The sequence below is a fragment of the Equus asinus genome, chromosome 14 (genome assembly GCF_041296235.1).
Source record: "Equus asinus isolate D_3611 breed Donkey chromosome 14, EquAss-T2T_v2, whole genome shotgun sequence".
NCBI lineage: Eukaryota > Metazoa > Chordata > Mammalia > Perissodactyla > Equidae > Equus > Equus asinus.
Window position 1 is genome coordinate 17620194 of NC_091803.1, and position 15246 is coordinate 17635439.

General features: G+C 63.3%; 1 protein-coding gene across 14 annotated transcripts; it reads left to right on the forward strand.

Annotated features, from left to right (window-relative positions):
• The first annotated feature begins 1834 nt into the window (after positions 1-1834).
• LAT2 (linker for activation of T cells family member 2) lies at positions 1835-14947 on the forward strand. 14 transcript variants are annotated; one of them, XM_014856738.3, is made up of 13 exons: positions 1835-1982; positions 5666-5794; positions 6213-6252; positions 9045-9088; positions 9253-9313; positions 9532-9569; positions 9881-9916; positions 9996-10026; positions 10522-10577; positions 11479-11538; positions 11867-11938; positions 12327-12448; positions 14170-14947. In XM_014856738.3, exons 2-12 carry the CDS (start codon positions 5695-5697, stop codon positions 12428-12430), a joined length of 642 nt encoding a protein of 213 aa, XP_014712224.3. In that variant the 5' UTR covers positions 1835-1982; positions 5666-5694; the 3' UTR covers positions 12431-12448; positions 14170-14947. The 14 variants fall into 14 exon arrangements, 13 of the variants coding, with proteins under 13 accessions (XP_014712224.3, XP_014712225.3, XP_044602728.2 ...); XM_014856739.3 differs by having other exon boundaries at positions 1838-1982; positions 14190-14947; XM_044746793.2 differs by having other exon boundaries at positions 1841-1982; positions 12327-12444.
• The last annotated feature ends 299 nt before the right edge of the window (positions 14948-15246 follow it).

The following is a 15246-nucleotide window of genomic DNA, read 5'->3' on the forward strand; positions in this document are numbered from 1 at the left end:
ACTCAGGTCCAAAGAGGGTCTTCGGATGGACAGGCCTCTGATTTTGTTGACAGAAAACAGGCTCAGAGAGGGTCCTGAAGGGCTCCTAGGTCCCCTGTGGATTGACCTTGAGACTTTGCCAGTGGTCAGAGGTCACTTGTCCAGCACCTGCCGTTGCTGGGCCCGGGACGGAAGCCGGGAGTGTGGAGATGCTCCATTCCCATTGGACATGATGGGGCTTCTGTCCGTCCCGTGGGCAGGAAATGCCAGGCAGGCCCGTAGTCCGGGTCTGGATGGAAACTGACTCAGGCTTGTCCCTGTAGTGTGAGGAGGGGCCAGGCAGGTGGTCCTAGCGGAGCAGGGCTGCTGGTGCACACCCATGGATGTCCCTGCTCACAGGTGGTGGGGAGACAACAGGTTTTGGGGTCTGGGTTCAAATCTAGCTCCATGAGCCTCCAGTCGTCTCAGCAGTGTCAGAAAACTAATGTCCAGCTGGTGAGAGTTACCATGGGAATCACGTGTCGCATTTTGCCCAGCATGGAACAAGGGAGCACGGCGCTGACCGCACCACACAGGTCTGGGAGTCAGACGGGGTGAGCCTTAGACCTGGTCCCACTACCTACGAGGACAGAGACAAGCTCCCGGCCCTGACGGCCCCGGGATTTCCCCAAGCTTCCAGTCCATGTGCTACCCTTCTCTCCCACAGGGTGGCAGCACCGGGCAGCCCAGGACCCTGGTTTCTGTTTCAGTTCCGCTCGGCCTCCTGTCTGTGCTGCCACCCAGGCCTAGCCCTGGCTGTGCTGGGCCACCGGATGGGGCTGAAGAGAAACCCAGTCCCAGGCCAACAGCGGCCCCAGAGCTGGGGAGCCCAGGGTCTGGGACGCCTCTCAGGCTTCCCTGGGGTCTCTAGCAGGTGGGGTACCACTAACAGTTCAATGGCCTTGGGCAGGTTACTTAATGACCCCTAACACGAGGCCCCCAGAAGGACGTGTGTGGTTACTAAGCAGCTGCTCGAGGGCCGCAGGCCACCGTCCAGTCCTCCCAGCCCCTCGGTCCCCCGCTGAGGGCAGGAGCTGGGTGGGGCAGGGGTCAGGGTGGGGTCAGGTTGCCTGGCTCCCCCCTGCCCTGTAGGCCCCCCCGAGGGAGGGCTCTGCACGCCCCTGAGCCCCATCCGGAGAAGACAGCTAATGAGGTGTGGCTCCCGGGACTGGAGCAGTCCTGATGTCCCTCCTTCCTCTGTCCTTCAGCTCGGCCCTGTCCTGCATCTTCTGACGCCTGTGACTGTCCGTTCCTCTGTCTGTATGTCTCCATCATTTGTTCTGTCCGCCCCACCCATCCATGTCCCAGGCTCTGTGTGTGTGTCTGTGTGTGCGTGTGTGTGTGTGTGTACACGTGTGTCTGGTTCTCTGGGACTTTGCTCTCTGAGTGTCTCTGTCTCTGCCTCCCTCCCTCTGGGGGTCTCTGTCAATCTGTCTTCCTGCGTCTCCCTCTGTGTCTCTTGGTCCATCTCAGGCCCAGTCTCTGCCCGTCTCTCTCTGTCCCTCCGTGAATGTGTGTGTGTGTGCGTGTGTTGTCAGTGTGGTATGTATTTCTGTGTGTTGTGTATTGTGTGTGTGTGTCTCCATGTCTCCCATTCTCTCACTGCGGTTTGTGTGTGTGTGAGCCCCTCCACTTCATTCTCCTTCTCCCTGTCCCTTTGCATGTGGCCCTTCCCCTCCCTGACTACGTTTACATGTGTGTGTCGTGTCTTTCTGCTCCCTCTGCGCCTGTGCCCGTCCTTGTCTCTGTCCCTGTCCCTCTGTCTCTCTGTGAGTGGCTCCCGGGCCCGCCTGTTACGGCAGGGCCTGTCCAGCAGGGCGGCGGATGTGTGAGGATGATTCAGGGGCTGACAGGAAGCCCGCCACCGGGCCGGCCGCCCGCCAGTGTCTGCGGCGTCTGCTGGCAGCTGGGGCAGGTGCGTGGGTCAGGATGAGGCAGCCGCAGTGAGGAGCCCCGATTCCCAGGTAGGCCTTTCCCAGGAGCTCCTGGAGCCTGGTCCTGAGGTGGGGGTCCCACCACTGTCCCCCTGCCACCCTAGAGGGCCGGGAGTGGCCCACAGGAGCACTGGCGGCCGGCTGGGTGGAGTGGAAGCGCCTGGCTCCCTCCCCTCGCCCCAGTCCTGGCCCTGCAGCCCTGGCTGGAGCCCCCACCAGACCCTGCGGCCCTCCAAGGGGCTCCGGCCTTCCCAGCCCAGCCCCGGGCAGCCCCGGGGTGGGGGGCCCATCACTTCCAGAGACTGGTGAGAGATAGCCAATTGGCCAGGACAGCAGCTCCCCAGGCCAGCCCATGAGCCTTGGTTTCTCCATCTATAAAATGGAACCGTTATGTGAAATGGGAGGATGGGTGAGCCTCCAGGCAAGCGTTCCAGGCCCTGCCCCAGGCCAGAGGGGAGCAGCCATCCCTGGGCCCCCACCTGCCGGGCCCGGCCTGGCCTGCCAGCTCCCTGCTGGGGACTGAGAGGCTGTGGGCCCCGGGGAGCTCGAGCGGCTCTGTCAACAGGTGGCCCTGGCCTTCACCATCCCCCCAGTGCCCTGGGCCAAGGGCTGTCCAGGCCCCTGGCCGACCCCCTGGGCATTAAGGGCCTCTGCTAGTGGCCTTTAGGTCGGCCTCACCTGAAGGCCAAGGTCATTTGGGAAAACGGAACAAGCCCCGAGGAGAACCTGCAGATAAGGGGACCTCTCACTCCCCCAGCCAGCCCTGAGCCCAGGTGGGCCTCAGTTTCCCCATCTACAGCATGAGGAGGGCTGCAGAGCAAGCAGCATGGTCTCCAGGAGGCCCACCCAGCCCAGCCCCGAGGGCTTTTCTGCAGCCAGCTTGCTGCGAGCTTTGTTCATATGAAAACTGCCCACTTCCCTTTGTGTTATTTTGGCCTGCAGAGCCGGGCTGTGGCCACCCCCCTAGGTCTGCCTGGCCCCTTGGGGCCCTCCCAGGGCTGCTGGGCCTGCCTCCCCTGGGGCTCAGCCCCCTCCCTCCCCCTGCTCTCAGAACCCGGGTGGCAAAGCAAGGAGAAAGGGCAGAGTTATTCCGTCTGGGGGGCAGCCACAGGACTTTCCCTCAAATTAGTCTTTCTTTTAAAAAATATTTCATGATTCTTAAAAAGGTAATACAAGAAAGGGATAAAGGTGTATGGCCTTCAGGTCCAGCCTGCCCTGGGTTTGATCTTGGCTCTGTGACTGGCCAGCTGTGTGACCTTGGACAGTGTACTCACCCCTCTGGGCCTCCCTTTCCTTCCTTGGAAGAGAGGAGCTGCGTCTCCCCTGTGAGGCTGTGCGTGTCTGTGACAGCTGAGGGGCTGGGGCATGAGCAACACACCACTTCAGACCCCACCCCTCCAGGCACCCCAGCACGACACCCATGTGGGGCAGTGGAGGGGGCTCAGGCTGCATGTCTGGGGGACCAGGCCGGGGGGAGGGTGCACCTGGGGGACCGTGCCCCACCCTGCACTAGCGCCTTATGCTGGGCCTGGTATGACAAACCGAGGGAGGAGTGTCATTATTTCCCCCATGTGACAAGAGGGGCCACCAAAGCCTGGTGACGCTGGGATTCAGCAACTGGGGTAGAACTGGTGCGCCACGTCCCCCACTTCCTCACCCAGTGCCAGGTGGGGGGAGATCACCAGAGCTGGGGGCGCCCCCAGGGTGCTACTTGTCCAGGAAGCAAGAGGGCCTCCGGGGGTCGGGGTCCCCTGGAATGGAGGGCCGCCCTTCCCCGGAGGTGGCAGGGGCGAGCAGACCAGCTCCCGGGGCCTCGAACGCCAGGCCAAGAGCGTGGACCTGCTCCTGGGGTCTTAAGCAGACCCCAGGGTAGCCAGGGCTGGACCCCGGCACCCTGGCGCTCCCGGCAAGCCTGTGCGTGACCCGCCCGCATATCTGTGCCCAGATCTCCTTCGGGGTGGGAAGAGTATCTGTCCTAACCGCAGGACAGAGATGCCGAGGGTCGGGGGCCCGAGGGAGCCGTCCATCCCAGCCGGCCGGAAACGAGACCCCAAGCACGTTTCTCAGGAGCCCCGACCACAGGCCGGGCCAGGTTCATCATTCCCCGGCAGCGCTTTGAGGAAGGCCCTGGCTGGATCCCCACTTTATCGATGAGAAAGCAGGCCAAGGGACTGAGGCTCAGGCAGGATGTGACCCAGGAGTCCTCCCTCCGAGCCCAGGTGCTCCCAGCCTCCGGCGGCCTGAGACAGCCTGGAGTCAAGGCTGGGGGTCGGGACAGAGACTGCCTGGGGCTGCCGGCCGGAGGCGGGGTCGCAGGAGGGAGGCAGTGCCCAGGCCCTGAGGGGGGAGCGCTGAGCCCCCTGGGACAGCATCGCGGGTGATGGGGTCGTCCTGTCTCCTCATTCGGAGGCCGCCCGTCGTGCATTTCGGGCATCCACGTGCTCCCACTGACTCGCTGGTGCTCTGGGGAGGGGGAGGCGGCCTCTCCGGGACTCGGTGCTGCCGGGAGACTCCTTGCCATCTTTGCCATGGGGATGTGGGAAGCTCAGAGAGGCTTCCAGCTTTGCCCAAGGCCACACAGCTGGGGGGAGGGGAGCAGGGGCAGCGCAGGCCTCAGGGGACCTCCCAGCCTGGCCTTCCCCAGCTGTAAGACGGGGAGCAGCCCTCCTCCAAGGTGGCCGAGGCCGGAGGAACACAGCTGTGCATAGGGTGGGCGCTCCGTAGTGGGGGCTCCTGTGCCTGCCACGGGGCCGGCCCGAGACCCTCTGTTGCCCTGAGCTGGGTCCCCGGCCCTTTGTGAGGGGCTGTGTCTTTATAGCCACAACGATTCTCTGGGAGCCCCCTCGAGAGGGCTGCCCTTGCTCACACCAGGCCCTAGTGTGGGGCTGCCTGTGGCTTCACCGAGGCCTGGCAACCACAGTGTGGCCTCGAGGTAGGCCCAGCCACTGACCAAGCAGTGGCTTGACGCCAGCCAGGGATTCAGGCCTCTTCGCCCTGCCGCATCTCCCTTCCAGCCCCACCTTCCCAGCACATCCCACCACTGGCCGCCACAGGCAGCCCACCAGGTCCTTCCGCCCAGAGCCCCATTCTCCCCTCATCCCCTCAGGCTCCCTCCTCCCGGCTCCCAGGGCAGGAGGAACCTGGGCAAGCAGGCGTTTAAGGAGTGGAAGGCTATGGATGGGGCAGAGCAGAGCCCTGGGGCGGAGACTGCTGGGGCCCCTGCACAGAAGGGGCGGGAGAGCAGGGCTGGGTTGACAGGAGGAAAGGGATGCAACAGCAGAGCCCGAGTCGGGGTCCGCAGGCCAGAGCTTGCATTCTGTCTTCCCACTTAGCAGCTGTGGGATCAGGCCTCAGTGTCTCTACCTGTGAAACGGAGCGAGCCTCTTCCTCAAAGGGTGGTTGTGTGAATTAGGCAAGGGTGTGGACAGGAGTGTGCACACACGTGTCAGGCTGTCTGCTGGGTGCCCAGACCCTGCCAGCACTTGCCAAGTGTTGACAAGGCCCCAGGGTCTGGGGTCAGAAGGGGAACAGGGCTGGTTCCACCCGGACGGGTCCTGGAGCAGGGAGGGAAGCGGTGTCCCTCAGCCTGGGCTCAGCTGTGGGGCTGTCAGGGGACAGTGCGGGTCAGAAACCTGAGGGCGTGGGGCTGCGCAGATTCCTGGCGGGGTGGCCCGGCAGCCCCCGACCTGGCTCACAGGGCACCCACACTGCAGCTTTGCAGGCGGAGTGGCCGAGAGCGGACATGAGCACCGAGACTGAGACTGAGCTGCTGTGGCCAGGGGCGGCCCTGCTGCTGCTGCTGGGGGCAGTGGCCGGCCTGTGTATGCGCTGTTCCCGCCCAGGTAAGGCCTGGCGTGGGGACATGGAGGAGATGATGTCCTCCCGGGGCTGCGTGGGCCAGCCCTGCTGCGGTGGGAGGGACAGCCATATCAGCCTCCTGAGGCAAGGGCGACACCCCAGGGCCCGCCCCTGAGGCTATGGGGCTGGCTCACTGGGGAGCTTGGGTTTTCTGGGTCAGGGCGAGGGTCTGAGGCTGGGGGATGCTCTGGACAAGGGGTGGCTGGGCTGCTTGGCTGTGTCTCCTGAATGAATGGCAAGTGAACGCGCTGTCAGTGTCAGGCTGTCCGCAGCGATGGCGGCTCGGCCCCCATGGCCTCCATGTCCGAGGCCCCCACAGGGCACAGGGGAGACAAGCCGAGGAGCCTGGGTCTCAGCCCCCACCCAGGTCCAGGACGCCCACTAGTCTGTCCGTTCTTGCAGGTACGAAGCGGTCTGAGAAAATCTACCAGCAAAGGAGCCTGTAAGTGCCCCAGTGTCCCCAGCCTGGTGACTTCGTGTGCCCAGGCGTGGGCACCTGCACGGAAGTCCCCTTGCATATCCCCGCACCCTGTCCTCACCCTTCACTCCCACCTCATCCATGCCGGCCTCTAGTTGTTCCCAGCAGTAGGGGAGAGAGAGGCGTCCAGGGGCTCCAGGCCCGGCCCCAGCCTGGGCTGCGGGGCTCGGGGAGGCGGCGATGCTACTCTCCTGACTGCCCAGGAGCACCTCCAGAGATCCCGCCTCTGACCCCAGCCCAGGGGCGCCCGCTGCGCTGGTGCTGGAGGCTGACGGGGAATCCCACCTCCCGGGCAGGAAGCAGAATGTGAGCCGTGTCCGAATGCCCCCTGGAAAACGTCAAAGGAGCCCAGGGGAGGCTGTGGGCACGTCCCTTGGGGGATCAGGGAAGCCCCCACCGACAAAGGAGGAGGGAAGGATCTTACGCAAGAGTGAAGGCAAAAGGGGACGTTCCAGAGAGAGAGAACAGTGGGTAGTTGCTGACGTAGGCCCAGGGTGGACACTGTCTTCCGGGGATGAGGCGGCAGGTGCAGGTGTCTTGAGAGAGCTGAGCTGGATGGGGAGGGAGGAGGGCCCTGACTGTGTGTGTGTGTGGGGGGGGGGGGCCGCAGCCTTTGTCCTAAGGGCCAAGGGGAGCCACGGAGGAAGCAGGGGCTTGTGAGCAGCAGGAAGGAGGGAGGTGGGGGTAGACATGAACTGGGGTCACTGACCCCAGGCGGAGTGCTGGGACCCAGGTGGGGTGGAGTTCCAGGCACTTCGGGGGCAGGTGGCTGCTCTCTGGGCCCTGGGGGGGTCAGCCATGCCAGGTGCTGCAGACCAGGGGGTGGCCCAGGAACACCCCCCCGCAGGAGGGCAGTGGCTATTGGTGTCCTTACGTGGAGCAGGAGAGTGACTGACCCAGGGCTGAGGGGCCTCTGAGACCAGCATGCACACATGTGCACAGGCCTGCACGCCCGCTCACACCCACAGGCTCCCTGCACACTTGCTCATGCGTGCACTTCTCCCACATGCAGCCCTTGTGTGCACGCCCGGGCAGGCACTCACATACAAATGCGCACACACACCCTTTCTCATTTCCTTTTGCAACTGAAAAACCACAATGAGATTTGAAAATAGAATTTTCCCATCCAAGCCCACCCCTGCCACTGGGGCTGGACCTTTCCAGACTCTTTTGGCCACCTGGTCCCCTGGATCGCCTGCCCGCAACCTCCACCAGGGCTGGGCTGGGCTCCCCCAGTGCCCCCCATGCCCCTGCCCCAGGCAGCTCTCCCAGTGTCTCCCCTCCCCTCCTCCTTCAGTCCTGCCCACTCCAGAGCCCTGAGTGATCTGAGAACTGCAGAGTGTCAGAGCCAGAAGCTAAAATTCCTCATGTGGGAGGTGGGAAACTGGGTCTGGGTGGAAGGAGGTGGGACAGGAGACTTGGGTTCTCCCCTCCTCACTTGGGTTCAGTCTTGCCAGCCTACGTGAAGCGACTGCTGTGTGTGCCAGATCGAGTCCCCGCATCACTTCCTCTGGCAACCCATGCCTGACTCTCTCCTGTGCATTTAGAACATCCTTCCTAAATAAGATCACCCTGACCCCCAAGCCCCCAGGAACTTCTGGAAGGCTGAGCCAGGTCCCCATTTGGGCCCACGGAAGGAGCCCAAATGCTTTAATGATTAGGTAATCTGCTCCACCATCCTTAGTGGTGGCTTCCATTCTCAAGGGCACTTCATGGTCCAAAATGGCAACTAGAGCTCCAGCCCTCATCTCTGCATTCCAGGCAAGAGAACGATAAAAAGGGTGCACTTCAGTTGGCAGTGCCTCCTGTAAGGAGCCTTCCTGGAAGTCCCAACACCTTTGGCTTGCATTTCATTGACCTAGAGCTTAATCACGTGGCCACACTTAGGTATAAAGCAGGCTGGGAAATAGAGTCTTTTAGATGGGCACGTGGCTGCCTAAATAAAAACCAGGGTTCTGGGGCCAGCCTCGTGGCCAAGTGGTTAAGCTTGCGTGCTCTGCTTCGACGGCCAGGGGTTCACCGGTTCAAATCCTGGGTGTGGACATGGCATTGCTCATTAGGCCATGTTGAGGCGACATCCCACATAGAGGAACTAGAATGACCTACAACTAGGATAAACAACTACGTACTGGGAGGCTTTGGGGAGAAAAAAAACAAAAAAAAGAGGAAGATTGGCAACAGATGTTCGCTCAGGGCCAATCTTCCTTATTATGTTCAAAAACAAAAACCAGGGCTTTGTTTCAAAGGAAGAAGGGACACTGGGCGAGACCAGCGCCTAGCTGTGTCCGCTAAGCCTTGACGCCACCCCCCAGGCATTCGGGAGTGCGGGGTGTGTGAACATCTTGAGAGGGGAGCACTCGCTCGGGAATGTTAAACCCTCCTGGGGTGGCAGGTGGGGGCAGCCTCTCTGTCCCTCCTGGTTGAAGTCACCGCTGGGTCCCTGAGCAGCTGCCCCGACCCCCTTGTGCCCAGAGTCTCAGGGCTGCCTCTCTGGGGGTCCGGGAGGCGCGTCAGGGAGTGGGTCTGGCTGGCAGCAGAGAAGGGGGGACCCGGTGGAGGGCAGGGGAGCAGTCCAGGGAACAGGGCCACCGGGAGCCCTGGCTCTGAGGCCCAGAGGGGCGGCAGCTGCTCCTCGCTCTTGCCTGCTCTGTCCCTCCCTCTGTTCCTCGTCCCTGTCTGTCCGTCCCGCCTGTCTCTCTGTCCCTCGGGCTGCAGGAGGCCCAGCCCTGGTGCAGCACAGCCCCGTGTGTTTCCAGGCACGAGAATCAACAGAGCTTCGCAGTGGCCCGGACCTATTCCCGTGAGTCCCCGGATGGAAGGGTCCAGGGCGGGGCTCGGGGCTGGGGTGCCCGTATCAAAGCCCCTCTGTCCCTGTTGTCCTGAGGCTGTGACCAGGCCTGACCCGGCAGGGCGAGGGCGTGGGGGCTGCCCTGGGGGCCTGGCCGACACCCCTCTCCTTTGCAGTGGTCAGGCAGGCCTGGCCAGGGCCCCTGGCGGACACGGCCTCTGACGTGGAGCCGGCAAGGTAGGAACAAGCCCCCGTCCATCCCAGGCCGAGGCTCACAGCCCCACAGGAGGCGATGAGGAGGCCCCTGGGGTCCCCACCTGCTGAGCCCGGGCCAAGACCTCGCTCGTTCCTCGGGCCCCAGGCCCCAGTGCTGCGGGGCTGTGGACTTCAGACCCCCAGAAACCAGAGGGCTCTCCCCGGCCCCTCCTCAGCCCCTGCCCTCCCGTCCCCTGCAGGAAGGACAAGCTGCTGCGCTTCTCCCCCAGCCTCGAGGGTGAGCGACTCTCAGACACGGGGCGGGGCAGGGGCCAGGGCGCTGGGACAGGCGACTACCTGGTGGAACAGGCACTGTGCAGGGGGGGCGCCTGTGCCAGGCGAGGGGAGCCAGGCCTGATGGGGAGGACTTTGCAGAGGAGACCCCCGGGCTGGGCTGGGAGGCCTGCTGGGACTGGCCAAGCAGGGAGGGGACAGAGCGAGTGTAGGTGGGAAACAGCCGGGCCTCGGGGTGCAGGCCCTTCCCTGGGCTGCTGGAGCGGGAGGTGGGCAGGGCCGGCGAGGGAGTCACGGGTCCGGCCTTCCTTCCAGATCCTGCATCCGCCAGGTACCAGGACTTCAGCAAAGGTGGGTGGGCTCCAGGGAGGGGGGCTGCGCTGGGGGCCCACAGCCCGGGCTCAGGCCTAATCCTTGCCTCCTCCTGCAGGAAGCAGGCATGGGACAGACGCGGCCTACATGTGAGTGGCTTCCCGGCCGGCGCCTCCTCCCCCGGCCACCCTGCCCTCAGCTTCCTCATTTGTGAAGGCCTTCTGCCCTAGGACCCGCCGCCCAGGCAGGCTCGCGGGAGCATCGTTTCCCCTCAGGTGGCCATGGCTTCGTGGGGAAAGACATATGGCCCTGCTCTGGGGAGGAGCCTCATCCCATCAGAGACAATTCCATGGAACCCCAGAGACAAAGCGCCCTCAGATGTCTCCTCATCTTACAGATGGGCCAACTGAGGCCCAGGGCAGGCGGGGACTTGCCTCGGGTCACATGGCGACGTGGCCAGAGCGGGGCTGCCAGCCCTCGGCCTCAGGGTGGCTCAGGAGCACAGGGAAGAGGGATGGAGGGACTGGGGGAGAAGCTGATCAGGCCCCCCAGGCCCTGGGGGCACGGTAGCTGGAGAGCCTTGGCCCCACGATGCCCCACCAACTGCCATGCAGCGACCGAGGCCATGTCTGTTTTCTTGCCAGAGACCCCATCACCATGGAGTGTTACAACTGGGGGTGGTTCCAGAAGCCCCCGGCAGGTGAGGCAGAGGATGAGGAGGGGGAGGGAGGAGGCAGGCACAGCAGGGAGGCTGGGCCCCTCGTCGTGCTGGCTCCTGAGGGCCAGGCGGCACGGGATGAGCACCTGTGGGGCCTCAGAGGAAGGCCCTGGACGGGCTGCCTTGCCGACGGACGCCAAGCCCCGTAGGCTCCAAGGACACTAGGACCTTAGGCCCTTAAGCTTTGCTTTCCAGAAGGAGAAACTGAGGACCAAGGGTGGGCAGTGCCTGCTGAGAGGTGCACGGGCTGGAGCTCACATCCAGCCCCTCGACCTGGGGTCCTGCCTGGGCCGCGCTGGGGTGCTGGAGAGAGGGCTCTGCTGTCCCTGCTGCTTCTGAATTGGGGAGGGGCCTCATTTCTTGGAGCCCCTCTGACCCAGATGGACCCCAGATGGGTGAGGTGGTGGTTAGAGCTCAGCTTCCCTGGTCCACGGGTGATGAGGGGGTGCCAGGCTCCAACATGCCACCCCCAGCCTAGGCCCTGGGGCAAAGCCTCCTCAGCCTGCCTGCCCTGCCTGGTTCCTGGCTCTCCTCTGCCCAGCAGCTCTGCCTGTCCCTCACTGCCTGACAGAGATGGGCCTCCCTCCCTCCACCTATCCATTGTGGGCCTGATTGCAGCTCAGCCTCACCTCCCCACTGTAATCAGGGGTGACCTGGGAAGATGATGAAGGAGTCCGGGGGGAGGCTGCTGGAGCCAGGCCAGCGCCCATTAAGAAGCTTGTCTAGGAAAGTGTTCGAGGCCCTGGGGCACCCAGAGGGCTGGGGCTTGGCAGGACAGGTCACCTGCCAAGGGAGTACAGGAGGGAGGGAGGAAGGGAGGGAGGAAGAGGCAGCTTGTGGGGCCAGGCCCACCAACATCCCGAGCCCTCCCCTCTCCCTGCAGATGACGATGATACCAATTCCTATGAGAACGTGCTCATCTGCAAGCAGACCACTGAGTCAGGTGAGGCTGCCAGCCCCGCGCCGGGCCAGGAGCCAGGTCTCCTCCCCGCCTGCACAGGGGACATGCTCAAAGGCATCGCCCGCCTTGAAGCCCGGAAGGTTCACCGATGTCTTGGTGCCTTTGGGTAAAGCATCGCCTTGTGTCCCGGGATGGGGCCCCATGAGTCGTGGGCCTCAGTGGGAACGCACTGAGGGATCCCTTCCTCCCCAAGGGGCCGCCCAGCACGAGGGCCAGGACGCCTCTCTGGAGGCCAGGGCACCCTGCTGGCCTGAGGACTGCCACGGTGGCTGCCCCTCTGCCAGCCTTTCTCCTGGCGCTCTCCCTGCAGGCGATGAGGAGTCTGAGGACTATCAGAACTCGGCATCCATCCAGCAGTGGCAGGAGTCCAGGAGGGTCATGGGTAAGTGGTGGGAAAGCAGGGGGCTCCTAGATGGTCACCTTCAGCAGGCTCGGAGGGGCCTGGCCTGGAAGGGGAGGTGGGGGAAGTTGCCGGGGAAGGGCCAGCCCTGGGTAGGCTTCCCCGCAGCCAGTCCAGCCGATTCCACAGGGAAGCCTCTGGCGCATCGGCGGCTGCAGAGGCCTTGAACAGTGCCCCTGAGGGCGGGTCCTCCTGGGCAGGCGGCCGTCCAGCTGCAGGAATGGGGTCACACTTGCCTGCTCCTGGGGTAGGACGAGTCTCTGGCAAATCCCAGAGACGGGACAGACACACCGTCCAGGGAAGCCTTTCCTGCGTGTGTCCGTGTGAACCATCTGTCTAACCACCTGCCCACTGGTCCGTCCATCCGCAGAGCAAGTCCTGAGAGAAGCGCCTGCCGCCTGGGCAGGGAGCCCGGACGAGGACGGCGGGGAGCCCGACTATGTGAACGGGGATGTGGCGGCCACAGAAGCCTAGAGAAGACCTGGGAGGCAGGTACAGCTGCCTCGGTCCATAGGGGCCCCATTCAAAGGCAAAAGGAGGGAGCTCGGCCGGAGGAGCCACGGTGGGGGCCATGGGGCAGCACCCAGGAGTGCTGAGACGGGGCAGCTCTGCAGGGTGCTGGGCTCCCGAGCAGTCCAGCCTGCCTGCCCCCGACTCCTGTGGCCAACTCACGGCAGACACGGAGTCTCAGGCAGAGGGGGTGTCAGGCAGGGAGGGCTGGTGAGTCGTGGGGTGAAGGGGTGGGCTCTGGGGGGGGGGGTCTCTGCAGCCCCGGGGGAGTGAGTGCATCTCCAGGGAGCTCTTTCCTCACCTGCAAAATGGAGCTAATGGGCCCTACGTCTTAGACGAGACACTGGGTGTGAAGCAGGAACCCAGCAGGGTTCAGCCAGGGGTGGACTCGGGGCTGGGGGTGGGATTGGGAGGCGGTGCCAATGACAATAGTGGCTGAAATGTTGGGGAGCCACTGCACCAGCCGACATGGTGCCAAGCGCTCACACACACCATCCGTGGCACCCCAAAGGCACAGAGCAGACAAGCCACCTGCCTGAGTTCACATGCTGAGCAGAGACGGGGACGGAAACCCAAGCACTCCGACATTGGAGCCCAGGCTCTGCTACTGTGTGGGAGGCAAGGGCCCTTGAAGGCTGTCCTATGTCCCGATCTGGGGACACGGGAATCCTCTCAGCAGGCAGCGGGCCCGGGCTGGTCCAGAGCCAGGAGCAGGAGCAGCCCACTGCTTGTTCATTCACCCAACAGTTACCCAGCACCTGCCAGGGGCTAGTGCTGCCTCAAGTGCTGGGGACATGGGAGTAAACAAATACAGAAAAACCCCTGACTGCTTGAACTTTCATCTGGGGGTAGAGAATGGATGATCACAAGATGAGAGGACAGAAGGGAAATGCTTCGTGTCGGGTGGGGACCCGTCTGGCAGGAGGGGTACCATGGGACAGTGGTGCGATCTGAGGGGAGCCCCTCTTCACCCAGCAGAGGGAAGGCCCAGGCCCCCAGGCAGGAGTGTGCCCAGGGGTCTGACGCTAGCAGGAAGAGGCGTGAGTGACTGGGGACTGCAGAGGTGGAGGGAGGGGGCACTGGGTGTCTTCTGGGATGGGGCATGTGAGAGACTTCTTTCAAGGAACACTGGCTGCAGAGTAGAAAACTGAATGCAGGGTGACAGCAGGGGGGCAGGAGACCAAGACGTGACAGCCAGAATCCAGATGACCCGTTGGCCCAGGAGGTAGTGGTGGAGGCGGGTGATGAATGACGGGTGCAGCTGACAGGGCTCACTGCCACCCTGGGTGGGGTGCAGGGGGCAGAGGCTGCAGGGTGGGCCTGAACCACGAGGAGAGCTCCATGGCACTGAGATCCGGGAGGCTGCAGGCGGAGCAGGTTTGGGGGTGAGGTGGGTTTATTCTGGACCCACTGGGTTGGAGGTGTGACCATGCAGGGGGAAAGGTGCGGTGGGCAGTCAGAGACCTGCGCCTGCACTCAGGGAGAGGTCAGGCTGGAGCCGGACATGGAGGGCAGGTGGGAATGACCAGGCCTTGGCCAGGACCAGCATAGTCAGGGTTTCAAAGAAAAAGGGAAGCACTGGGAATACGAAACATGGCAAAGGCTGCTCGCAGATGCAGGGCACCTGGACACCGAGCATCGCCGCGTCCCTCCCTCACCCGAACCAGCCGCTCTGCCAAGGCAAACCTTTCCTTTTAACACAGCCTCTCCATCTTCACTGAAGGAGCCCAGGGACCCCCAAGCTCACAGGACTGTCACTCGCCCCCCGAGAGTCCCTCCTCTAGAGCTGCTCGCCTCCTAGACCCCAGGCACAGTGACCCCAGCACGTCTCGAGGACCATCCACCTGAAAGGACAGTCCCACATGGAATCACCCTCCAACCAGCCTCCAGGGGGCAGGAGCCTGGCCGGCTGCCCAGGGCCAGCCACACTCCCACGCCCACATCTAAAATTCACGGCACAACTCCGGTGTTTGCATCCTTTTTGCTTTGGATTTAGATCGTACATTGCTTACTCCTGTCGGCTGCTGGGTTTGCTGTGATTGGTCAGTTTGCACAGTTAATTTATATAGGTGGAGCCATATTTAACATTCTGCATTTCCGGGTAGCGTCTGTCTGTCTGGCCTCCTGTAAGCATTACACACACGTAACCTCAGCAGACATTCAGGGGCCTGGGCACTCCTGTCTTTGGGCCTCGGCTCACTCAGGAGATGACCTTTCGGTGGCAGTGTCTGCTGTGGACAAGCCACCACAAGCTCTGGAGAAGGACCAGCAGAGTGGAGGAGTGGCCAGGAGCGGCCCCGGAAATCCTCTGCTCCAGGGCTGGCCTCAGCTGAGCCGACTGGGCAGAAACACGACGGTCTCGTGGGAGGGCAGGGGCCCGAAGGGCCCTTCTGAGTCAGAACAGCCAGAGTGAGGGATAAAAAGGCCTCCTCCAAACACAATGTCTCAATAAACTGTTCTAGCGCAAGCGCCGAAACTCTCCGACGTCTGCTTTCCCTGCTCCATGCGACCCCTTCCAAGGGGATGAAGGTCGAGCCTCTTGTTGACTAGAAAGGGACCCTGAGGCGTGGAGCATGGAAGCCTGGGGACAGGCACTTGGTCCCTGGGTCCAGCCCTCCGTCCAGGACACCACCCCAATTCTTTCCACGAGAAGTTGGTGTGGTAAGTTGAGAACAAACATCCAGAGCCCAAGTGTTGTCTTCACACCCCAGAGTCCTGACCCCACGAACTCAGAGACAGAACTCAGGCCAGAAAAGGAGTGGCGGGGCTCTGGCGGGGTC